Raw genomic sequence first — 25793 nt, forward strand, 5'->3', positions numbered from 1 at the left:
AGTTTTCTAACATATAGATTCGATGACTATCTTTATCTTCTTTGATAGATGATATGTACACAAGCACAGGGCCCAGATAGCCGTAGCGGTAAACGCGCAGCTATTCAGCAAGACCAAGCTGAGGGTCGTGGGTTCGAATCCCACCGGTCGAGGATCTTTTCGGGCTGGAAATTTTCTCGATTCCCAGGGCATAGAGTATCTTCGTACCTGCCACACGATATACACATGCAAAAATGGTCATTGGCATAGTAAGCTCTAAGTTAATAACTGTGGAAGTGCTCATTAGAACACTAAGCTGAGAAGCAGGCTCTGTCCCAGTGGGGACGTAACGCCAGAAAAGAAGAAGAAGATGTACACAAGCAGTCAGTAATTTGGCTAACGCTAGTAAATATATTGTCCTATTTATACGGAAAGACGAAACCGCGAAGAAATTCAACCTCTCCGTCTTGTCCGTATGTCGAAATCATTCTAGTTTCCAGGTGCTCATTCGTATCTCGAGGTGCCCAGTCGTTTTGATTTCAAATAATTCAAAGTCAAAGAGTTTTCCACAAAACATCCTTCACTGAAAGTAACATATTTTGGGCATGACCCCTTAGAGACACTTGGGTCCTAAAGCCCTTTCCCAATTTTAATACCAAACGTTTTATGTTTGGGCCAGAAACACATGTTTACTTAATTTTGCAATGTTTTTCGAAGGTTTAAATCCAAAAAACATTCATTCCGGTGTTTGAGTTTTTGTCACACCCCTTTTGGGGTAAGAATTGCTCAAGCACAGTGCATAGGCTGGTTTTAGCGGGTCGTCGTTGGTGCGTCATTACCGCATTCCCTGAGTTATCTTCTCAGGGAATCTGTTTGCAGATTTTTCCCTTGTGAAAAACAAAAAAAAACACCCCTTTTGGGTGTGTGTACTTACCAGTCAGGTTGAGGCCTAGGTGGCCTCTGCTATACGTAGGAGACGTCTCCATTCGACTCGGTCCATAGCTGCCCGTCGGCAGCCACGCATTCTGCGAAGGGTCTGCAGATCGTCCTCAACTTGATCGACCCATCTTGCTCGCTGCGCACCATGTTGTTATCCGACATTCTGGTGACATGCCCGGCCCACCGCAGCCTCCCAATTTTTGCGAGGTTGGTTCTCCCAGCAGCTGGTGCAATACATGGTTCATTCGTCTTCTCCACGTTCCGTGTTCCATCTGCACTCCGCCGTAGATGGTCCGCAGGACCGCAACACCTTCCGTTTAAAAAAAAAAAAAACCAAGGGCGCGTTGATCCTCTGCCCGGAGGGTCCATGTTTCATGCCCATAAAGGAGTACCAGTCTAATCAGCGTCTTGTAGATGGTTAACTTTGTGCGATGGCGAACGTTGCTCGATCGGAGCGTTCTGCGGAGTCCAAATTAGGCACGATTTCTAGCAACGATGCGTCTCTGGATTTCTCTGCTGGTGTTGTTGTCGGCGGTAACCAGTGAGCCCAAGTGCACGAATTCTTCGACAACCTCGATTTCATCACCGTCAATATGAACTTGAGGGGCGGGGGCGTGTCTTCTGAGCCCCTCGCTATCATATACTTCTCATGTGATCTTCTGGCGATTACACTCATAGACCGCGCAAGCAAACTCACGGATCTTTCAGAAAAACCCAACACAATAGTACATGGGATAGGCAAAATTTTGCCTATTTTCAAATGATCATAACTCTATCAAAAATTGGGGAAATTGGAAGTAGTCGATCGCAAATTTGGTCTAGTTTCAGGAACTTGCAAATTGGCCTCCAGACACCGGAGATGTTCCGGATTTTCCGAGGCAATGTTCAAATGGAATTTTTCCGACTGTTGTATTTTTGTGCGGTGTGAAGTTGTATAGATGTTTACTATTTTTCTAGAAACTAGAACTAATAGGAAATTGAATGCCGCCGGACGTTGGTGTATTCTCTACGCGAATAAGTGTCCTTTGACTCATTAAATCCACAAAAGCACATTGGACAGCTTTATATTACAACATGCTACCTCATATATCTTTGTTCAATCAACTTTCATTCGAAAATTAAGCTTTGTTTGAGCTTGAGAGAAATAACACTACCTTTTACCATGATAACATTTCAAAATAATGTGCTTTGTTCCTCAAAATTTAGATTAAAAAAATTCAGCAATGCCTATTTTTTGAGATAATGTTCTACCAGTCACGCCGTGTTAATATGATGTGGCCGTTGAGCGGTAAAATTTGCCACAGATGTAACAAGAACCCGCTTTATAGTGTAATTAAAAAAAAATGAATTATCGAAGATTTTAGGACCCTATTGGCGGAGAAAGTGCCTCTAAAACCGGCCTTTGATACCTTGTTACGAAAGGTCGACTATGCTCAAATGCAAAACAGCCAAAGTTGCCAGACTAATAGATGCGCCACCCAAAGAAAATCACACTCAGAAGAGATCAGATTAAACTACAACATTTATTGCTTCAAACAGCGCATCTTTGCCTAGCCTAACTAGCTAATGCTACGTAATGTTTGCTTCTTAGGCAGCGTCCATTTATTACGTAACGCTAAAATTGGAAATTTTTAACCCCTTCCCTTCGTAACGCTTTTTGTATGAAAAATTTCTAATTTTTGTATGAACCGTAACGCTCGAGCCTACTCACCCCTCCCCCTAGAGCGTTACGTAATTTGTGGATGCCGCCTTATGCTAGGTTATCAATATTTACTGTCTACTCACGATGGGCCCATCTTGTGATTCTTTCTGGTACCGTCCGCTTGATCTTTTGGTGACGTTGAGGTGTGCCATCCGAGTTGCGTTACTGCAGCGCATGCATTGGCGTAATGCTGGTGGATTCTTCGCTGGCGGTCGCTGCTGAAGCCCGATCTCTCCCAACAGACAATCGTGAAGGGGTAGCCCACGGTAGCTGGTGCTTACTGTGCCAACCGTCTATCCCACTGCTCTTGAGCGTGATCCCGATCGCTATGGTCCAGTGATGTCATGCGTGTGCGGCTCTCTCAATGGGAGCTGCTGAGAATAGAGTATGGGGAAGAAAAGGCCCTGAGGGCACAATGCCGTCATTTCTCATGTCCACTACAGAGGCTAATACAATCTACTCACTCCGATTGTTGGAGGCCTTTTGGTTGTGTGTTGAGAGAGTACGCAATCTCTCGCTTCGCAATAGTGGTGATGTGTACTGGAAGGATAAGCTCAAGGTCAGATACTCGCGTTTCTCCTGAAGCGCATTTCACTCACCGAGCGTTGTTCAGGCTTTTGCCCTTGAATCTCCTTCCTTGGTGTGAAGAGCTACAGACTCATCGGAGTGGGCTGTAAGGAACTTAGTATAAGCATCGCGTTTCCTGTGTTGTGGTGTAGCATCAACTCACCTAGTAATGTTTAGGTCGCTTTGTGGTAGCCCAACGGCCGTGGATGACATGCAATTGACCAGTGGTGCGATGTGGGTGGAAACCTCCCTGGGTACACACGTGGGTTTCTTCAATCCTCCTGCAGTTCGTCTGATGTACCGGTGAGCGAATACTGCTCACTATATGAGGAAGGATTCCACCTTAAGATAACGAGTTGTGATAAAGATTACGGCATTTTACCAGTCCATATGAGTTTCCCGACGTAGTTCGGTTTGGCAGCAACGACTCACTAGAAGCGCCCAGCACAATTCAGCCATACGCACTTGATCACTGCTCACGCTCTTCTGAGCTTCTTTCCGTGCAATGTAGTCGATCTTCGTGGGAGCGTCGGAAGTGAGGGTACAATGGCGATTGCAAGATAATTGATGCTCGCAATTTTATATCAAGCGGACGGCCCATGTATCAAATTTTAGCTTAGCTTAGCTTAGCTTAGACTGACTACACATATCAATGGTTGCTATTCCGTGATTGACCGAGGTCAGTGAAAATGCACAAAGAATCAATTAGAAGATCGGCTGGGAATGGCCATAATATTCTTCAGTGTGCATAATTCAGTGCCTCTATTTATACATGGTCAATAACGGCGCCGGCCACGTCCTTGCAGTCAGGTGGGATTGGGGGAAGGAATGTTAGTGTGTAACCTTTGCTATTTGGAGACCGTGTTTGCCTCTGCATCTCCACAAAGGTTACTGGGATGGATGTTTGTTAATGGGGAGGATCGTTGGGTCACAGGATTCACTTTGATAAGCGATTAGACCATGATAAATAATTATTTGTGAGCTATAAATATGCTTATATGTAAATATAATATTTTCATTTGGTGTGAACAATATCTATGTAGAGAAAAATTATGCCGACAATTGAGGTGACGAACCTATCAAAGTTTGTTGAATAAAGTGAACCTTTCGCAAGTCTACACTCGTAGTATCGAACCATTGAAAGTTTTTTTTAATTACAAAAATAAAAGTAAAAGGAAAAAGGTGTTTTGAGAAAAAAAATGGACGTAAATAACTTATGAATCAGAGTTTATGTCGACACTCACAGTGACGAACCTTTCATAGTTTGTTGAAAAATTATTAAAGGTGCAATCATACATATTTTATAGATTAGATATAGTAGCATGAAACGAGGTCACCAATTGATCCGTCATCCTTGAGCAGCAACAATCCACTTTCAGCTTCACTGGTTTGCTCGGCTATATAAAAACACACAGAGAAAATAGGCACGCGACCCGAGAGGGAAAACAACTGACGACTGCTCGGGCTTTCTTGACGCACTGCCAAGGAGCAAGCGTCAACGTCGAAAGATCAAAAAGAACTAATCGAACGCGGCACTTTTTCACTTTACTCGACCGATGCGCGACATGTTTGATCCTGCCCTCATCGCCGGCCCCCGCAGGAGCAAGCATCAAGGTCGAAGGATCAAACACAACTAAATGATCACGCCACTTTTTCACTTTCACTCGACCGACGCGCGACATGTTTGATCCTGCCCTCATCGCCGGTCCCCGCAGGAGCAAGCGTCAAGGTCGAAGGATCAAACACAACTCAGGACGGCCCATGTATCAAATTTTATATCTACAAACACGGACCTGTCACATGAAAAGGCCTTTAGGTCCAATTCTATGTGCCCTGTATGGTCTTATCCACTGATGTACTAAACTGACTCGGTCGAAGAATTTTGACACTAGAGCGGGTCCAGATCCCGTGGAGATCATACGGGAGCGTGCCCCGCTCAAGTGTCACAATTCTCAGATCGAGTGAATTTAGTACACCGGTGGATTAGACCATGTCTCTTGTTTTCATTAACTCTGTTATGTGACTGGGTTGATAGAACAAGCCATGACAGATAAACACGAAGTACAGACAATACAAATTACTCAAATACTGCACAGGGGTTCACATACCATATTCTCACGTAACAGTCAGTGTACCCTTAGTAGACAGTCTCTTATAGTCACTTTGGTGGTTTTTACGGCCATTCAGGAGCTATTTATCCAAGTCCTATTCAATTAAATGTCCGAGATGAGCCAGCCTCGTTAATAAAGATAATAATAATCAATTAAATATTCTTATATATTGATTCATTATTCAAAGTAAAAATATAAAAGTTTTGTTAAAAGGAAAATAATCATCATAGTTTTTCAAATTTTCAAAACCAGATTATTTGCTCAACACTTAAGCAATGATCATGAAAATCTATCATTGTATGTTCCTTGCTGTGTGTTATGCAATGATAGGATCTCATGTGGATTCTTTTTTAAATTTGAACTAAAACCTGGGTTTTAAATTTTGATGATTGGATGATGGATTCTTGAGCCTTAAAATAGATTTTGATTGGTGTTCTGCCCACGCTATGAAGACTATAGACACATGTTGTTGGTTGCACAAGCGATATTTAGTACAAACATATGATTGTTTTCTTCATATATTTGTACAATACCAAGATGAAATGCGTTCCGATGACGTAAAAACAATGCCACTGGCTCTATTTTTTCGTTTTTATACGAATATTTGTTCTTGACTGTTAGCTTATTGATACACCGAATTTAGATAAGAAATAGGGCTCCAAATTTATAGTCATGACTCATGAGTCCTGCACATACTAATCATATGTGGATCATTTTTATTCCACCCATGATCAAGCGTGTAAGTAAGAGAGCATTGCCCGTCCCGTCGCAGGCATCATTACATCAGTCAGTGTAAGGTGTCGGAGAAAATGAGTCTGCAACCGGCCAACACTAATCGATACATATGTGTGGTATTTATTTATTGTACAAAACGTCGAACCCGTAGTCTGTAAAAGCTCGAAGCAGCAATCGGGCTACCGGGCCGGCTATAATGCACGGTAAAGATTTTGTAGTTACATAAGTTTTGTTTACGCGTGTCGGCAAAGAGCCCACGAGCACAATGGATGTCGATAAGTGTGCCACAGTTTACAATTTTTCATGTTCGAAAATCGTATTAGCGAAATTGATCGATGAGCGCAATATGGCCTGGCCCAGTGTTGATGCTTCTCGTTAGCACCTGACCAGGTTGCGGCTATGAGGGGCAATGGATCAAGATATTTGGCAATACGCTGATTGTGAATCAACTTCACATGTTTGCTTATTTGCTTTGGGTGGCCTGTGTGGCCTTGAAATAATTTTGGTCACTTGTGTCATTAGTTTGGCAGGAGAGATAAATTGGTGTTATACAAACAATTAATAACCTGGAGCATTTCAATGTCACTTGCTAGAGGATTGAAATCCTTGAATCGGTTCTTCAGAGTCGCATCTGTGAGAGAATAGAAAATATAATTTGATGATAATCAACTCATCTGTGTGAAGCTGAATATTTAAATGAAGAGATTAGGTCCCACACACGCAGCGAACTGGACTATCGAATTTCATACATTTTGCCTTATGAAAGGTGGAATGATTATTGCAATACGAACGCTTTATGTATCGTTTTTGCATCTCTCCACATTAAGGCGTCGATTGGCGCGTGGTGTACGCTCGGGCCTATCGATCGCAAGGTTCTTGGTTCGATTCCAGGTTGCCGCGTTAAACGTTTTTTGTTTTCAAATTCGGGTTTCATAAGGCAAATTTATGAATTTCAACCCGATTTCTTGTGGCGAATTTTCATAAGGGGTTCCTATGTTTATCGATAGTCCATTTGCCTGAGTGCATTAGTTAACAAAAACTTGGTAACCCCGTGTCAGATCACAACTTGACCCACCCAATCGCGATGTTGTTGTGTCAGTAAATTGTCAGAGAATATTCTTCTCTCTTTTCTCTTTCCTGCGAAAGTGCTTAGTATTCTCATGAGCACTTTCAAATTGACTGAGAGCTATTTTTGCCAGTGCATTTTTGCGTGTGAGCATCGCGTGGTAATTAAACAGAGACTATATATAGACCTCCACACAAAAATCATGCTTTTTGTTTCACTCTTTCATGAAATTAGTAATTAAGGCCGCACGGGACGTCATTATAATCATCCTATCCATTTGAAGAAGCAGATCTCAAGTACCACTCAATATAGGGATGTGAAAAATTTATCACTATATTCTATATATGTGGTGCACAATCGATTAAATTTTCAGCTTCATCGGTTCACTAAAACTCGAGATTTGCTTCGGCAAAGTTTTGATGATAATTGTTAGAGTGAGACAAAAGATAGGGAAAATAACACGGTCTCCCGTGTCCCCTTAACAAAGCCAGTAAACGCCAAAATTCCATACAAAACAGTGCAGTATTTTTGCTTTCACTAAGGCATATACGGGTTATTGGGAATTTCTCGTCGTACCAATAAGTACGACGAGAAATTCCCAATAACCCGTATATGCCTGAGTGAAAGCAAAAATACTAAAACCCTTACCGCTCAGCGAATACTTACGGATTCAAAAAAAAATTTGTCAGTGATTTACAACTTCTATCCCAGTTTCAGTTTTTTTTGTTTTTAATTTTTGCACAGTTTTAGGATACAGCTCACTTATTACGTGGCACATTTTTACCGTAAACCACCTTCATAAGGCACGTATGGAATCTCAGACCTAACGCGAGCAACACAATTGAGCCATAGCAACTCATATTCGACCAAATCTGGTCATAACTAGAGTGAAGTAACCCAACCGTAGAATGTGTGTTGTTTCGAAACTTCCTCATCATCCCTTAAAACTTTAGGGGACATAAGTTAGATTCAGATTTTGCTACCACTGTCGTATAGGCATTATTTTATTTGACCCAATCCAGTTTATTGTAAGATCACATGTTGAACTCGACTAGATGCTTCCCTTGAGGTCCCTATACATTTAAATGGCCGCTACAGAAATTTTGCATTGTATGCACCTTTCCAAAATTCTGCGGAAAATATCGGTAACGTATTATATGGGATTGTTATACAGACATCAGTGAATTCCCATGGCATTTATTTCAATTGTTCACTTTAAACTATTTGGTGCGACATCTCAACATCAGAAATATTCGAATCCAAAGCATCTGAAATGGTTTGCATAAATGGTGCAATATTTTGGATCAAGTGATCACAGAAGTAATGAAATGCCAGGATTCATTCACTAAATGAAATTTTTCAAGGCATGCTTTTTAAATCTCTCTTGTGCAATGATGATTTTGGAAGATTGGTCCCGGGTCCCAAAAATGGTCATATCAAATACTGGACACATGGTTATCCAATCCAATCGACTTTAAAAAGGTTCACGCTGATGCGTTTTTCTTAATTCCATGATATAGTGGCCACATTATAGGGTAAAAGCACCGGTTTTGGCCAGCCTAAGAAAAAATGTCGATTAAAAATAAAAAGGAAGCCGTATTTATTATACAAATATGTGAAATGCAAGCTGTCAATCCATATTATGTGTCTAAAATATCAAAACTGAGCTAAAATTATTTTTTCGCTTTGAATATCCCGTTGGTCAATATAAGCCAACGGAACCAGTTTCGGCCATAGATTTAATTTCGTTTCCTTAATTGGCCAATTGCATTGATTTCTCATGAGAGTGGCCAAATTAGGAGTGCCCGGGCCAAATTAGGTGTATGGGAGTTAGAATTATAAGGAAAATGAATTGTTTTTCATATGTTTTGAATCAATCTGACGAGTAAATGAATGTAGGGTAGAAGCACCGGTTTCGGCCATACGCCAGTTGTAGCCATAGTGGATTATACGCCGTTTTACATAGCCAATCAGTATGAAACCTTTTGTGTTCAGTAGATCACATTCACATGATAGATATACATTCATTTACTCGTCCGAATTGATTCAAAACATACGAAAAACAATACGTTTTCCTTATAATTTCAACTCCCATACACCTAATTTGGCCAGGCTACTCCTAATCTGGCCACTCTCATAAGAAATCAATGTGGTTGACCAATTTAGGATCCGAAACTAAATCTTTCACAAAATCAAACTTGGAAAATGAATCTATGTTGCAGGTAGGTTTGAATATCTGCCGTAGTGGAACATTTTAAGTTTGATACGATGAATAATAGCGTTTACGAGGAAGTAGAACGAAACCCTATTTGTTTATCTGTAACTATTCCTGATAAAATTCATAAGGATTTCCCAATGAAATTTCAAAACCATTCCTAAAAGAATACTCGGAGAAGTTGCTGATAAAATTCCTGTCAGATTTTTTTCAATTCTGGGAGGATTATCCGTCGAAGAAGCAATAGTAGTTTGATAAATTCTTACATGAATCTTTGGAGAGAATCTGGGATAAAGTCTAGACATCTTTTCTGAAAAGATACATGGAAGAACATGATGAAATTATCGCTGGAATATATGAAGGGGTCTTTTAAGGAACCCATGAATTATTTGCTAGAGAGAATAATTGGTAATTTGGATTTTTTGCACAAATCCCTAAAGATACAAGAACACGAATGTTCAAAAATAAAATTCACATAGACACCGCAATTAATTCAAGAAAACCCGAAAAACTCTAGCCGGTATATATGGAGAAATCACCCAAAGCCTTCCAAGAAAGAAGTCATCTGAGGAATCCCTGAAGAAATTCCCGAACAATCAATGAAATGTGTTGGAATATCCTTAGAAAAACGCATAGGGGAATTAGATAAAAAATTCTTGAAGTGACGCTTGAACTAATCTATTTCAAAAATCCAGAAAGAATCTTTGGCAGGATTACTCAAGAAATAGAGAATTTAAAAAATATATTTAGAGGAAAATTTTTTGAAAAAAATCAATACTAGGGGGAGACTTTCTAGTACCGGACACCTAAGCCGCTAAATTCGTAATTCAAAAACTATTTATTTAATGCGGTATTTGTGCCTATTTATGATCAATATTGTTGTTTCTGTAGCGTACAGAAATAAATTTAAAAATATAAATATGAATTTTGATGATGGTTTCAGTACCGTAATCCGGGGTAACATTGAATAGTTTTTTTTTTAATATTTATACAAAATTTCATTTGAAAATACAAATGTTGCAAGTTTTTTATTTAAAAAACGAGTTTTCAGCGATTTTTTTTATTTAGCTGATATGGGGTAACATTGATCACCTGTGTAAACAACGATCGGTAATATTGAAAATATCGTAACTTACTTTAATCATGGCTTCTGAAGCCGAATATGAAGGCCAAACGCTTACTCTTTGAGTTATTTTAATATTAAAAACACCTCGAACCGCGGAATACGCCTAAAAGTAAGCAATTTCCCAAGAAAATTTTACATTCTCTACAGCAGTGGTTCTTAACTTTTTTGAAGCTGCGGCCCCCTTTGAAGATCTACAAACAACCTGCGGACCCCCAAAAATGGATCCTGATGAGATATCTCTCAAAGATCTCAAAGTTATTTGTCAGACATAAGTACTTGTCATTAGGCAGGAGTACAAAAAAAAGTTTGAAATTCATCATAGATAATGTAAAGATTTGTGCACTTTTTGATTACGGAGATTGGTACGTGTAACAAATTGGGGAAGATTTTAAACGTTAATAACTTAGTTTTTCGTGAACCAACCAGAATTTGGATTTTGATCAGAATAAGCCGATCGATCCATGTTCAGAGAGTTTAACAGTTCATGAATCATAACAGTTCGTGACATCGCATTCGGAGAGCTCTATGAATGTTGGTATTCATTCTCTATCATGGTACGTGACGAGAGAGCACTCAGGACGGCTACGATATCGAGCCATTTGAGAGATTTATGTTTTGCTTAAAATTTGTAACAACAAGAATGAGAGAGTATCAGCGAATGTTACACGTAGTGACACAGTGATCGGCACCCAAAAGTGGATATTATGTGTTCTATTTCTTTATCGTGTCTCATTACCTTCCATGAACGTTAAAAATAATGCGTGTTGTGTGAATACAAGGAATAAAAATTATGACTCGTTGCAAAATATGAGTTCTGTAGCCTTCAAGAAATCTCCAAAAATCTCCTGCCAAAATAAATCAAAAGTACCGGGAATAAGTGATGAGATAATCACAGTAGTTCATTGAAGATAGTCTCGAGATTCACAAGGTTGTATGAAAAGTTTCACAAGATTTACTCAAGGACTCTTTCAGAAATTCAAAAAATCCTCGCTTAACATGGTATCAATTGATATTTTAAGGAAGTCTATGATTGGCTACTCAGGAGTAACTTATCAGCCGTGGGATGAATTCGTTAAAATTTTCTCCAAGAACTCTCTGAAAACTTTGTCACATATCCATCAAGTAATTTCGCAGATATCTACTAATGATCACTATGTGAAAGATTTTTTTTTTCAATCCTACCTATAACTGCCTGGAAACAGAGGAACTATTCGAAGATCTCATCAGTAAACTTGCAAAATTATAACTAACAAGGATTAAGCTGCTAATATTTCAAAAAATCCTTTAGAAACGATCCCAGTTTCACTTTCAAGATCACACTGTTGAAACATTGAGCAGTGTTTAATGAATAGAATTATAACGACTGTGTGCAGATAAAATAATCCTCTTGTTCATTTTCATTTGCGTAGTTACGAAAGGAAAAATAAGTTATATTTCAATAATATTTGATACATCAAATGCTTTCTTGAAAGGAACTTAGTATGAGATGTTTACATTTATTAATCAATCGACACTTATTTCTCAATGGATTTGCGGACCCCCTGAAAGGTTGTCGCGGCCCCCTAGGGGTCCGCGGACCACTGGTTGAGAAACCCTGCTCTACAGTAACTCGTTATTGATGCCTAATTAAATATTCTTATGAAAGTTTTGATAATATAATCGGTTTCTGCAGTCAGTGTCATTTTTAGTGAGAACCGCTATTTGCTTGCTCATATCGCTTGCAAAACTTATGTGAGACGTGAATCTTCGGCAGTGCCATCCTTAACCATTGAAATCATTGTTTCGAAAAGTTGTCAAATTTTCCCATGAATTCAACGCAATTTTTGCACAAATCCTAATTTTTGAATACCGTACTGTATCAATATCCGGACGCTTAAGCAGAGGCAATTGTTTAAACTTCAATTTCAATGTGTTTTATTTGGATTTAAATGCAGCCATCTTGTGTTACCAACAGTTTTAAACTTAATCATTGTAGTAACAAACAATTTAATGGTAAAAATAACGATTATGCCATGAAAAACATTGAAATGAAAAGGCATATCGTGTCCTTAAATCCGGACACCTGAAGCAAGCTTTGTTTTCAAATCCGGAAACTTTAGAATCAAAATCCGGACAGTCATGCTGTGATACGAAATTTTCGTATAATACTGATTCAATAATACCCTCATTGAATTAATAACAACATTTACAAGCTTTTCATATTAACATGTGATCTATGCAGCCTGAAAGAATGGAATCTATTCACATTAACACAAAGTTTACCTAATCCGCAGCTCAAGATTCAGAATAAACTGCTCGTGGTACAAACTACAGAAAAATATTGAAGTTTTTCCGCATAAAAGGACATCTGAGCACTTAAAACATTTTTTATGATATATTCTCAAGTCTCACTTACAAATATTCTTTTACATAGAAACATAACAGGACTTTACTATGATGTCCGGATTTAACGACACTTGCACAGTTTCCCGGACAGCCTAAGTTCGCGCTTTAAAATTCATATTTACACTATAATCCACCACTGCCGTGTTTCCAAATGGTTAAACTATCCTTCTGTCCACAATAGCACTGAAACACTTCGTAAATATTACATTTTTGCAAACATTATCGCCAGCTAAAACTTATGGTGGGCTCGACGACGCTATAATCAAAATAACTTCCACTACCAGAAAGTGACGTTTATCTTAAGCAGCTAGTTGCTTTTTATTTTTTAAGGCTGGTTTGCTACTGACAAGAAAAGGAATCGCCTATCTCGATGCGTGGAAAATTTCTTCCCAGAATTGGTTCAGAAAAACACATTTTTCTGATCGCAGTACGCTGTTGAGAAGAAATGTCACTTCAAAGGGAACCCTCTGTAGGAAATTTCTTGACCCATTCAGTCAAGGAATTTCTTTACTTTTCTTGAGCGAAACAGCATACTTAGCTTTAATAATTAACGGGCAATGGTAACTAGATTGTAACTGATAGTAATATGTTTGGAATTGTAACTAGAAGTTATGAGTAAAATTAAACAAAATAATGTAATATTATTCGATAATTCAATGAATTTTACCGAAGTGTCCGGATATTGGTACTGTCTGGATTTCGATTCACCACATATAAGAAAAAGAAGCGCAATACATGGTTTGGAAATATTTTATCAATAAATGATGATACGAACTTTTTATGAGATGAGTCATTTCGATCAATGTTACCCCGCTGATCAATGATATCGCGGATGACGGTACCAAATTGACCAATATTACTCAATACCGGGAACTATCTGGAAATGTCCAGAATTCTGTAAGTTTTTACATCATTGAATTTTTTAGTCTAAGATTCGTATTTTACATTCACAATAGTAATGAGTTTTACTTAGTATGCAATTGATTCATGAAAAAACCTCTTTCATATATCATGAACACATTTCACGTGTGGTTCGCAACCATTTCTCTCTATAATTTATTGCTTTGAACAGCTTAACATAGACAAAGGTGAATACATGGTGAGGGCCGAGTAGGAATCCTAGATAGAATTCGAGGAGATATATGTAAACGAATACTTGAACATTTTTTTTGTAGAAATCGCTGAAGAAATATTTGTTAGAATCCTTGGAAAAACTCAATGAAGATTACTTTTTAATTTTCTGAAGATTCCATAAGGTGTCTTATTTCCACATAAATTCTTTGAAGAAATAAAGGCATCCTTAATTCAAGTCCTACTTGGAAGAATCTCTTGAGGAAAAAAATGGCAAACTTTTGGTAGAATCACTGAAGAGATCCCCATTGTAATATCCATACATTTGTCCAAAGGGGGAAACAACAGAAATAAATACACTACACTTGAACTTCATGATGTGCCAGAGTAAACTTCTGACTCGTCTACCGAGCCAGCCGATATTTATTTGATCTGAGTATAATAGAGTATAATACAATATGAACCTTGCTATTCAAATTATGGGTTTCCATGCATTCGTTTACATAGGGTATCTATTATTTACTGAGCCATTTCTTGGTCACAACAGTCCTTCCCCCTATAATAATGCTTATCTGCATTTTACAAACAAGATGGTGAAATTGTCGTATTTATTTTCTTATTCTTCAGAGCTCGACTAATATCAAACTAAACATACTAATCAATCATTAATCGAAATCACTTTGAACAACACAACTATTTTTTCACAAAACTATCATCCATAATGGCTATCAAACAAAGATCTGACAATGATTATTTCCAAATGAAAACTATCATTATGTTGATTACAGTCATTACGTATTGAAAAACAACACTCAAATAGCCTAATAACATTACCACCGAATAATGTAAGCCTACAGATAAAAATTACCTTTTACGTTACAATCATTACAAGAAATATTATGAAACTATTCAATTTTATTCTGCTAGTCGAAAAACAATACACATTTCTATTCCCTTTCACACTAAAAAAAGCTTTTTTTTTTACTCGCTGTTATTTTTATCTTTACACGTTATCGGTAATCTTACGTACCTTATGCCTCACCACGAAGTGTTCTGTATAGCCAGCTTCTGATCAATCCGTACCCAAGAAGCTCTCCACTGTTAAATCAGGCTCGTCCATCATTGCCATTCCGACATTTCATTAATCAATTCATTGGTCAAATCAATTTATATGAGGTAACTCTCCACATTTTTAATTTTTACTCTACGCATTCTCAAACAAAATCCTTTTCCAATATATTTGGTATTGCCATTGCAATCGATGCGTAACATAGCACTACAGCTCATAACATATGCCAGTAGGCAATACACAACATTAAAACTTCTTCGCAAAAATCTGCGCCAGTCGAGGCGCCGCGCCGTGGCGATTCTCCATTTGGAAACAAATGCGGCACATACTTGGACAACTATTGTTACAGCCATTGAGCTGGTAACACAAACTATTGTTACAGCCATTAAGCTGAACTGGGTATTAGCCGTCAATAATAGGTCACTATCACCATATTGCAACTGTAAAACCGAATCATGCATCACAGCTGATTACCGAGCTAGCATAACTTTTGCGCTTTTTACACTTCACACGCGTCGTTAGTTTTTCTCTCGTCGCCAAACTGTAATATCCATACATTTGTCCAAAGGGGGAAACAACAGAAATAAATACACTACACTTGAACTTCATGATGTGCCAGAGTAAACTTCTGACTCGTCTACCGAGCCAGCCGATATTTATTTGATCTGAGTATAATAGAGTATAATACAATATGAACCTTGCTATTCAAATTATGGGTTTCCATGCATTCGTTTACATAGGGTATCTATTATTTACTGAGCCATTTCTTGGTCACAACACCCATGAGTATTCCTTTTACTGGTTTCTAGATGTATTACTACGGGCACGTATGGGGTAATAAAGATATATCTAAAAAAAATCTTTGGAATTTTTTAGAAGAATTCTTAGATATTTTTTATGAAATGCATGGACAAATCCAGGAAGAATTTTTGATACGTTTTCAAAAGCATTCATGAAGAAATATCAAAAATAATCCTTGAAGAAGATCTGAATAAAATATGCAAGTTTTTCAGAAAAATATGAAGCAATCCTACGATAAGTTCCTGAAAGAATTCACATTGGAATCCTTCAAAATCAACGAATTCCTGATAAAACCTGGAAGACATATTTTTGAAGCAATTTATGAAGAAGTTACTGGAGGCATCAATAAAAAACATATCGGAAAAATCCTTGAAGAGATTTCATGAAATTAGTTCCTGAATATTAACTCGGAGGTGTTCTTGGACACGTTTACGAATTGTTTCAATTTACGAACCCCCGATTTAGCGTAAATTGAAGTTCCAGTGCACACCAAGTTCGGTTCTATTTTCCAAGTGTTTAAGTAATGGATTTCACTGAACCGCTGAAAGCGGTAGCACGTCAAAAGTTTCTGACCCGCACTCCTGTGCCAGTTCATCAAATCCGCATAAGTCTGATGACACGCTCGAAGTACCATCCAACTTTCAATGAATGGCAGACTTTATTGCTTCGAGTTCAGCAGTAGAGGTTCACGCCGAAAAGTGTTTCATGGTTACTGATCCGCTCTAAGTAGGGTATCCTAAGCGTTCGACACGTCGTCGCGCCATAAGAAGACAAACACTACGAAGAAGACCCGGATCGTGGTTGAATTGTTCTGGCGAATGGTGCCTATTTTATTAGCTCTCAGTCTCATTTGTATGGAGGAATGTGCAACGGAGAGTGAGGGGTGGGCTTGAACTTGGCTTGGCGCTGGGCCGACTCTATTGTTAAGGCGGGCGGTTCTGTACTTGGTGAATGAGTACATTCGAATGACACGTTTTCTATGAATCCGTTAGCGATTGATTGGTGTTAATGTCGTTTGCTCCAATTTGGGAAAGGCAATTGATTATGTACCGAATTTATCCTCAATGCATGGTATAGGTGGTTTAGGACACCTCATTGACTTTGGATGTTTTCTTCAATTCTTCAGTGTTACAATAATTCCTCATAATCGATTCCAACCAAAAAATATCGATGGGAAACAGATTGCATCATCATAATCATCAGCATTGTCTCGATCGTGAGCATACTTGTCATTATGTAGTTCAACCGGTTGGCCTTGCACGTGCGCATGTCCTGTCTTTGCCTTTTGTAAGTACCATGCCATGCCTTATGCCGGCGGACTTCGAAAAGTGGTCGATAACACTAATGGCTTGGCTCCATGGTTGGATCTACATGCTTTCGATAATTTGTGTCTCCAAGGTGTGTTGTGGTGGACGCCTTTTCGAAAGTTGTTTCCTACCGTATTGCTCTTTGGTGAAAAAAACAAAATAAAAATGAAAACCAGCTCGGTGATATTAGCAACAGTGTGGGACCTAGCCATTGAACGAGGTAGTTTGACCTGTATGTCCTGTAGGTAACGTGTTTCAAGAAGTGCGTGCGAAGTCAGCAAAAGGTGTAGGTATTTGTCCATAGCCATGTTAGGCTGCAGGATGTAACCATTAATTCATGGTGTCCTTTTAACAATTGAATGAAAAAAGGATTCCTGGAATTTGTCGAGACATCATTCAAGGGGGAAACTAGAACATCTTGTTGATGGGTGCCCAACTGAAGATTTCTTGAGAGAGATAGAGGAACTTGAGCAGATTGCTTTAAGAACTTGAAAGGGATTTGCTCGAAAATATCTGGGAAAATTCATGACCTTATACCTTCAAGCATGGAAGCATGTCCAACCCCAGTTTTTTTTGAAAAAGAAATGATTGAAATCAGTGAAAATGGCACTACCGCAACTATAGGAACACGTGGGTGTTGTGGAACTAATGGATCACTTACCCTATGATAATTATAAGATATAGATGTAGTTAGAAAATGTTTCATACTTTCAAACTGTGTTTTGAGTTATATTAAAAGACAGGGACACCGTCTTCTGAAAGAAAAGTTTCAATGGCTGCAGGGGGAATCGAACCCACACCCCATGACACTATGCGCTCATTGTCTGACGACACTAACCACACGGCCACGAAGCCTACAGTATATGTTCTCCATGTTGAAATTCACCAAAGCATTTGAATTGAACGTATTTTTTTTACCGTTCGACCACTTTGTAGTCCTATGGTGAATTGGAAAGATCTTGAGATCAATTAGTTACAATTTTAAAGTTTAAATCAATGATTTTGAATTATAATACAAATCAAGTTTGTAACTGAAACGTGTTTGTGTATATGAATTATACAAACCTGATATCAATTCTGTTCAGAGATTTGTTTCAAACGAACTGTCTTTTTCATTTTAGATAATTCTACATTTATATAAACTCTCTGTAATTAGAAGATGCAACGTTAATTGTGTGAAAGATATATAAAACTTGCTTTTAGCAACTTTGAATCAGTGGCGAGATATCGATTATGTATAGCTTCGTAACGATATGTTATCAATTTTGAAACAATTGTCCAGTTTTACAAGTTGATGTAACATTTTTTTTGTTTCTCTCTAATCTGTGTTTTCTATGCAAATTTGAGAAAAAATTTGAGAATTTTCTAGGACTTACTACCAAGGTCCAAGGATTTAGAAGACACAATAACATCAATAATTTAATCATGCAAAATCACAAAATACCTTATTTTTAACACGCGCAATGAACCTTACATCTATCATGTCGTTTCGAAATTGATGGCTATTCAAGAATCAGCTCATGTTTTTTCAGTTGATTTGATTTTTGAGATAAAATGTATTGCTCAGTCGTACATGTTAAATTTTAAATTAATCGGATTTTTTAAATCTTCCCGATTAGACGGAAGAAACAAGATTTTATTCCCCTGATATGATTTTGTTAAATCACCACTTTTTATAAAATATGTACCGTTCGTATTCTAACAAAAAATCTAAACAAATTTTGCTCCAAATAAGATAAAAATATAGCAAATTCTATCATAATTATGACAAAACTATTACAGAATGTGTTTCAATGATGTTAAAAGAACAAAATTATTGCAAATTATGTTATTGTTCATAACTTTCCGACCAGATGAAAGAAACAATAATATAATAGAATGTTTTTCTTCAATATGATGTAGTTATAGTTATGTAGTTATCAGTTGTTATAAAACACATAACGTTAGTAGTTAAAATAACATTTATTTTATACGAAAATAGCACCAAATAGATCACGACAAATCTTATTTTAATTATAACAAAATTATCCCAGAATATGTTTTAAGGATGTTACAAACAAAAAAAAAAAAACAAAAATTATGTTAAGGGAAGTATGCACTTCAACAGAAAAGTAATCGCCTACCTCGATGCGTGGGAAATTTCTTGCAAGAAAAAGCATTTTTCTTTGATCGCAGTATGCATTCCAACCACTTGCTATTACCACTATTTGCAAGATAGTTTTATTCTGTTAAAGTTTGTCGAAGACGCTAATAAGATAAAATTGAGTTTTAACATTGTTTGATCCAGATTTGTTCGCCACAGTACTCAGAAATCACAGTTTTCTCAATATATGTGGTACTAGTGGTCCCGGCAAACTTCGTCTTGCTATCAAGTAGGCTGTTGAAAAACGCTGTGGATAGTCCCATTCAAAATGACAGTTCCGTTTACTATCATTTTTTCTAATTTTCCGGTGAATATCCTGGGATATTTATACATACAAACGCGTCGAACCTCTTGACGAATAAAACGGAAAAATAATCATTAAAATCGGTTGACCCGTTCAGAATCCATTTCGTGACACACAAACACCACTCCATTTTTATTTTCATAGATAGATATAGATAGATAGATAGATAGATAGAAAACACACATGGACATTATTTCTTCAAGCCCTAGTCAACGGGAATCATAAGACATAAGAAATCTATGAAATAATTGACCATCAACTGCTTACATGTTGCTTGAGGCAATAAATTACAAAAATGCCCAAAGATCGAACACAGCTTCGCAACCGGATGAAAGTTGAATTGTGCGTAACACATGTACCGACGAGTGAATGAATTGAACAAGTTAGCATTGCTTTTTCTTTCCAATTGATGATTGTTTTGATCGCATTTCACTGACCATTCAGAACGATTTGGAAACAGTGATCATCATCGACTGAGAAAAAGGAGTGCTAACGTGTTCATTTTTTATGTTCTTTAAAGCTCACGGTGGTGCTTTTGGCTCACTCACAGCAGATTTACATATGTGCTTCATAATTACATATTTTTTACAATTTATTTTCATAAGATAAATCGTAACTTTGAACGGGATTGACTTTTAGATATGCATAGTCATCATGTCTGGAAATCGAAAATATGTACATCTCAATGAGATTTCAATTTGTCCTCCATGATGTTTCTGATCTCAGTTTTGATATTTTAACCATTAAACTTACCAAAATGATAGCAAACTGAGTTATCAAAATTCGCGACATCAAAATTGATTTTCAATATGATCTCAAGCTTTGATCGGGAATAGCTACAGCAGTAGGGGTGTCAAGTCCAAATCGGTGATTTTTTTTAATATCAGTCATTTACTAAATATATATTTACCCACTTAAACACATTTATCTCATATTGAGTAAAATACAGTTTTTACCCTAATTGTTTTTAATCCAAAGTGGTGTTTGTTACAAAATATGATATGATTTCAATATGCTGCAGTATGATGTAACGTTCATAACTTCGGATGTTATTTACAACAAACTCACATATGCAATGTCAAAAATATAACAAATGTTGTTATAAATCTGTTGCAGTTTTTTCGATATCTATTTATGCTATAATTTCTCGCAAAAACTTTGTTCAGATCACTTTTAGAACTTTTGATTGCGCAACTTTTGCTTAAAAATCTTCTGAGTTATCTTATATGGTTGTAGAGTTCTCAGAGATTTTCTTCGAAAAAATGATTGTTTTCAAATGTCGATATCCCTAGGAGGCGCAAACGGATCCTGAATCTTTCGACGCCATTAGAAAGAACTTTTACGATGTTTTTTATGTGAAGAATCTGAATTGAATTAAAAAAATGATATATAATATAGCACGAAACAGTCCATAATTTGAGATTAGACTTGAGTTAACTCTATAGTGGCTTCAGCAAAAATGTGCAAAAGTTCTCAAAGTGTCTTATACAAAATATTCATAACAAATCAACGCATAAGGATATAACAACCATATTGTGGGCTTCGTAGCCGTGCGGTTAGTGTTACCAGGCATTTAGCCGCATCGTGCTAAGGAGTGTGGGTTCGATTCCCGCTGCAAGCCGGAAAACTTTTCGTGAGAAATGTTCTCCGACTGTACCATTGGGCGTTGCATGCTAGTCCGTTGTCTAGTGTGGTGCTTCCTTCACAGGGCAAAATGCCCACTGGAAGCATTAACGTGTGGGTGTCTTTTTTAAACAACCAAAATAAGTGTATGAAAAAACAAAGCAAATTAAATAAATGATATGAGAACAACCACAATAAGTTGAATCTAAGCAGTTGATAGAATGGAAATTATTGGCTAAACCAGTTTTGACAGAGATCCATGTGTGGTTAATCAACCTTAAACGATAACAAAACGTATCCTTTGATGAATTCCTTCACATTAACAACGTCTAACTTCCCGTAATGTATATGAGGCGATATGAAGGTATCTGTAATTTTCTTATCTATTTAAGATAAGATGTAAGTTCCAAATGTCTGTCTTAGGTCATCGATCAGAAGCTAGACCTGCACGCTAAAGTTAGTTTATCAACAAACAGGCAGTTGACTCACCCATTTACAGTTTTTTTTTATATGAGACTCATAATATGAGTAAAATTTACAAATACAAATTCGTAAAGTTCACCCATAAGTAAAGTCGTTTTGCCTCAATATGGGTATTTGGGTGAAAAATAAAATATGAACGTTTAATATTATTATTATTGGAAATTAGCAAAGAAAAGATAAATGAAGTTCTCATATTTGGGTATTTTTCCATAATTTCGCTCAAATTCAAATACCTCATAAACTGTGTGTGCTCTTCTTGGCAATTATGGGTAAATTTTACCCCTTTTTGGGTAGACTGATTAGCGTGCTACTGCAACAAGCCCGGCCCGTACCCAATTTTTTTTATATTCAACCCTGAGCTCGCCGGGTTCGGGGATCGCAGCAAGCCGTGTTCGCGGGCGGCTGCGTTTTGAATTTTGTGTCACGCTTACCTCGCTCCGAGTTTTTTTTTCGATTCGGCTTGTGATGGTGCTATGCCACGTGCAAATGTTCTGTGGAAACAAAAGGGTATTTTTTCTTCGGAAGATGATTTTCTTGCGTTTTGCTCGAAAGTGCTCTGTGATGGCGTTTTGATTTTGAAATTGAATTCGTTTTGTGCGACTTGTTTTTTACCTTCTGTGTGTGTGTTGAGCGCGTTGATTAAAAAATTAAATGTGGTTCGCGGAAACTCGGTTCGTGATAGGTTATGAACCGCAGTTTGTATGTACGCGGTGCGTGCGTTTTGATGGGCAGTGCCAAGTTACGGCTTACACTATTGTTCTTTATTAGAGGAACAACGGATTGCAGAGGAGTTTCAAAAAGAAAAAAGGAATTTAATGAATTTGTTCTAATCAGGAGCGCATTATCATAATGCGTAAATATTAACCATTTGTCGGCCAGAACGTCTACCAAACGTATCCTATGGCACTACCCTTTCCATCAACATTCCACAACATCCCGTAACACCTATAAGAGGTTGTAGAGTTCTCTGCATCTTTCTTAAGTTCTTATTGATCCCTATAAATCATCCTTTCCCATTCCCCAGCTTTCGCAAGGACGTGGCCAGGACAGCTCTCGATTATTGGAGGATGCGTCAATCTTGTCTAAAAGTTAGAGGTTAGTCAGAAATTTCTGACTTTGGTAACGGACGAAAAGGAGGCAACCCTCATACAATGGTCTAGGACTGTACCACCTACGAGTTTGTGCGAAATGCTTAATGCTAATGCTAACCCTGAGTCCACCGGGTTCGGGTCGGGTTTCGGGCTTTCAAACCCAAAGCCCGAACTTCTCTACTTAGATTCCGCTTACTGCGATTAATCTTATCTGATAATTCATTTATTGAACTTCTAATGACTTTTGCTACAGTTGTTTTAGTTGTACTAGCAAATTTGTCTCTTATTTTACAAATAAACTTTGGTTTATGGTGAATATATACTAAAACATTAATTTATGAATACTTAGATTAGATTAGAGGAGTTAGACACTTTTGAAACTTTCAATTGAGAACATTTTTGCTGAAACTACCAAAAAGCTATCTCGTTTATTTTTCAAGTTATGGACGTTTTTCGTTCTAATACACATCATTTTCAATATTCAATTAATATTTTCAAACAAAAAACGTCCTCACAGTTTTCTTGCCACGCACAAAGAGAATGATAATATTTCTAATGACGCCAAAAGATGTGCGATCTGTTAGCGTCATTCAGAGATATCGACATTTAAAAATAATCATATTTTGGAGGAAAATCTCTGATAACTCTGCAACCATGAAAGATAGAACAGTAGTTTTTCTTGGCAAAAAGTTGTGCAATTGAATGTTTTAAAAGTGCTCGAAACAAAGTTTTTGCGAGAAATTATCACATAGAATTTTGGGTTATTCGGCAAATTTGCTCCGAATCTTGTTGTTCTAAAACATTGTAGAACATTGTCTTGGTTTAAATGCATCAGCAAAAAAAATTTATATTCTGATCAATACGGGCCACCAAAGTTTCACATCTCTGAAAAAATGTCTAAAAATATGCGAAATCTTTTCCAAAGACACCATATATCTAAAACTGACGGTTTGAGTGCAAACATTTTTGTCTTCCTAGATATGGATTTGTTGTAAAAAAAAAACTGATCTTAACTCAATAACTTGTGAATTCTGTTAGATTCAGCTTGTCGGATATTGATCCCATGCATTCGCTCTTGTTGTAAAAAATACTGGTTGTAAAACTAGACATCCTGTTGATTTCATTCGACCTAAAACAAAGGCAATTCGCCAAGAATTGCCGAAATGGCAGCAATTTGAACTTTTTCCATTTGCTGGGCGGATACGGGTAAAGCTTCCAATGAATGTTACTTATAGAACATGTGTAGAAAGATTTTTCTTGTTTCTATTGTTCTATCACTAGTAAATCTATGCTTGCAGTGTAGATAAAGATCTTATCAGCTATTACATCTTGTCGTGGAAACAACTTAAGCTATCATTACACAACGGCACATATTTGGCTTGGATTGATACAGAACCAAACAAATTTTTGATATTGCAACTTGAAAACATGCTCACAGTCTGTTTCAAACAAGCTTTCAAAAACTCTTCAGCCTTTAACCAATAAAATATGATTAGGATTAATTATGATTAGGTTACAATTCTAAACTAATTTATATTTTGCCAACGTACTTTTAAGACTATTATATTCCGTTAGTTGCACTTATTAAGAAAATACAAAATACTTTCGACAATTTTCCATCTTAGCCGTTTTCTTTGAAGTAACCAACCATTTCATTACTACCAAATGTTAATTTTCATCGTTATTTCGTTACAGATGCGCAGCAGTTCAAATGCCCACCCAAGGATGGCCAGTATGAAGATTCCATTCAGTGCGACAAATTCTACGAATGTTACGATGGACGCGCCACCGAAAGGTTATGCCCGGATGGTTTAGTGTTCGATCCCACAATCCGAAAAATCAACAAATGTGATCAGCCTTTCAACGTTGACTGCGGAGACCGTGTAGAATTACGTGAGTATCGATTCTGCGTCTGCATACACATAGATCTCATTACAACGCGATTTTCCTCCTCGCAGAGCAACCAAAGGGCAATGCGCTATGCCCACGGAAGAACGGATTCTTTGCCCATCCAGACCCAGCTGTCTGCAACGTGTTCTACAACTGTATCGAGGGCGAGGCTAACGAAATCACGTGTACTGCTGGACTGCACTTCGATGAATACAGCGGAACCTGTGTGTGGCCTAACGATGCCGGCCGCCAGGGATGCAATCCAGGGGCTAATAGTAAGTTCTAATTTGCATCAATCACTCTACATAAAGTTTCTAACACCACTTTAAAACCTTACAGAGAAGCTCAAGGACGGATTCACCTGCCCGAAGGAACAGAAGACCGATGAAGCTGGTCAGACTGTTGCTCACCCCAAGTTCGCCCATCCAACCGACTGCCAACGGTTCTACGTTTGCCTGAATGGCGTGGAACCCCGTGACTTGGGCTGCCAGGTCGGAGAGGTCTACAACGAGGAAACGGAACGATGCGACGCACCGGAAAATGTTCCTGGATGGTGAGTTTTACCTTTGGAATTTATCCAGTCAGAATCATAACCTAATTGGGATTTCACTTTGTATTGCAGCGAGGACTGGTACAAAGACAGTGATGAGAAGAAACATTAGACTGCTGAGTAGATAGTAGATCATCGAGAATTTTCATTTTTGATCATCCATAAAACTACATCAATCGATATAGTTAAGACAATAAACAATCGTTTTTACGTAAACATTCGAAATAAGGTTGTTTTTTTTTCATTATTACGATTTAATTTAATTAATAATTGAGGCCACCAAAACCAGTTTCGACCAGAGATTTTGCTTCGATTCCTAAATTGGTCATCTCACTGATTTCTTATGAGAGTGGCCGAATTAGGTGTATGGGACTTAGAATTATAAGGAAAGGTAATTGTTTTTCTTTATTTTGAAACAATTCGGACGAGTACATGAATGTATCTCTATCGTATGAATGTGGTCTACTGAACACAAAAGGTGCCATTGCCATATTTGAGCCTATTTCATCATCTACCCTATGGGAGAGGAAAGGGAAAGAAAAGAAGAGAGGAAGTGGGAGTGGGGTCCCTTGAAGATAGAAGATCGCATAAGCGAAATGAGAGCATGTAGCTCTATACCACAATTGGCTCGAACAG

At 37.7% G+C, this 25793-nt stretch overlaps 1 protein-coding gene and 1 long non-coding RNA gene across 2 annotated transcripts in view; one reads left to right on the plus strand and one right to left on the minus strand.

Annotated features, from left to right (window-relative positions):
* The window catches only part of LOC5576013 (protein obstructor-E), a 36679-nt gene extending 11297 nt beyond the window's left edge, over positions 1-25382 (plus strand). The window contains exons 2-5 of the mRNA XM_001662303.2: positions 24413-24610; positions 24676-24882; positions 24947-25160; positions 25230-25382. Coding sequence (XP_001662353.1) covers positions 24413-24610; positions 24676-24882; positions 24947-25160; positions 25230-25269 — 659 coding nt within the window. The 3' untranslated portion in view covers positions 25270-25382. The remainder of the gene's footprint in view (positions 1-24412; positions 24611-24675; positions 24883-24946; positions 25161-25229) is intronic.
* On the minus strand, positions 2655-3825 carry LOC110678033. The gene is made up of 4 exons (XR_002501409.1): positions 3351-3825; positions 3220-3291; positions 3085-3160; positions 2655-3024 (listed from the first exon to the last, which is right to left on the minus strand). It is a non-coding gene; the product is annotated as an uncharacterized LOC110678033 (long non-coding RNA).
* Positions 25383-25793: the final 411 nt, after the last annotated feature.

Source organism: Aedes aegypti, chromosome 1 (genome assembly GCF_002204515.2).
Source record: "Aedes aegypti strain LVP_AGWG chromosome 1, AaegL5.0 Primary Assembly, whole genome shotgun sequence".
NCBI lineage: Eukaryota > Metazoa > Arthropoda > Insecta > Diptera > Culicidae > Aedes > Aedes aegypti.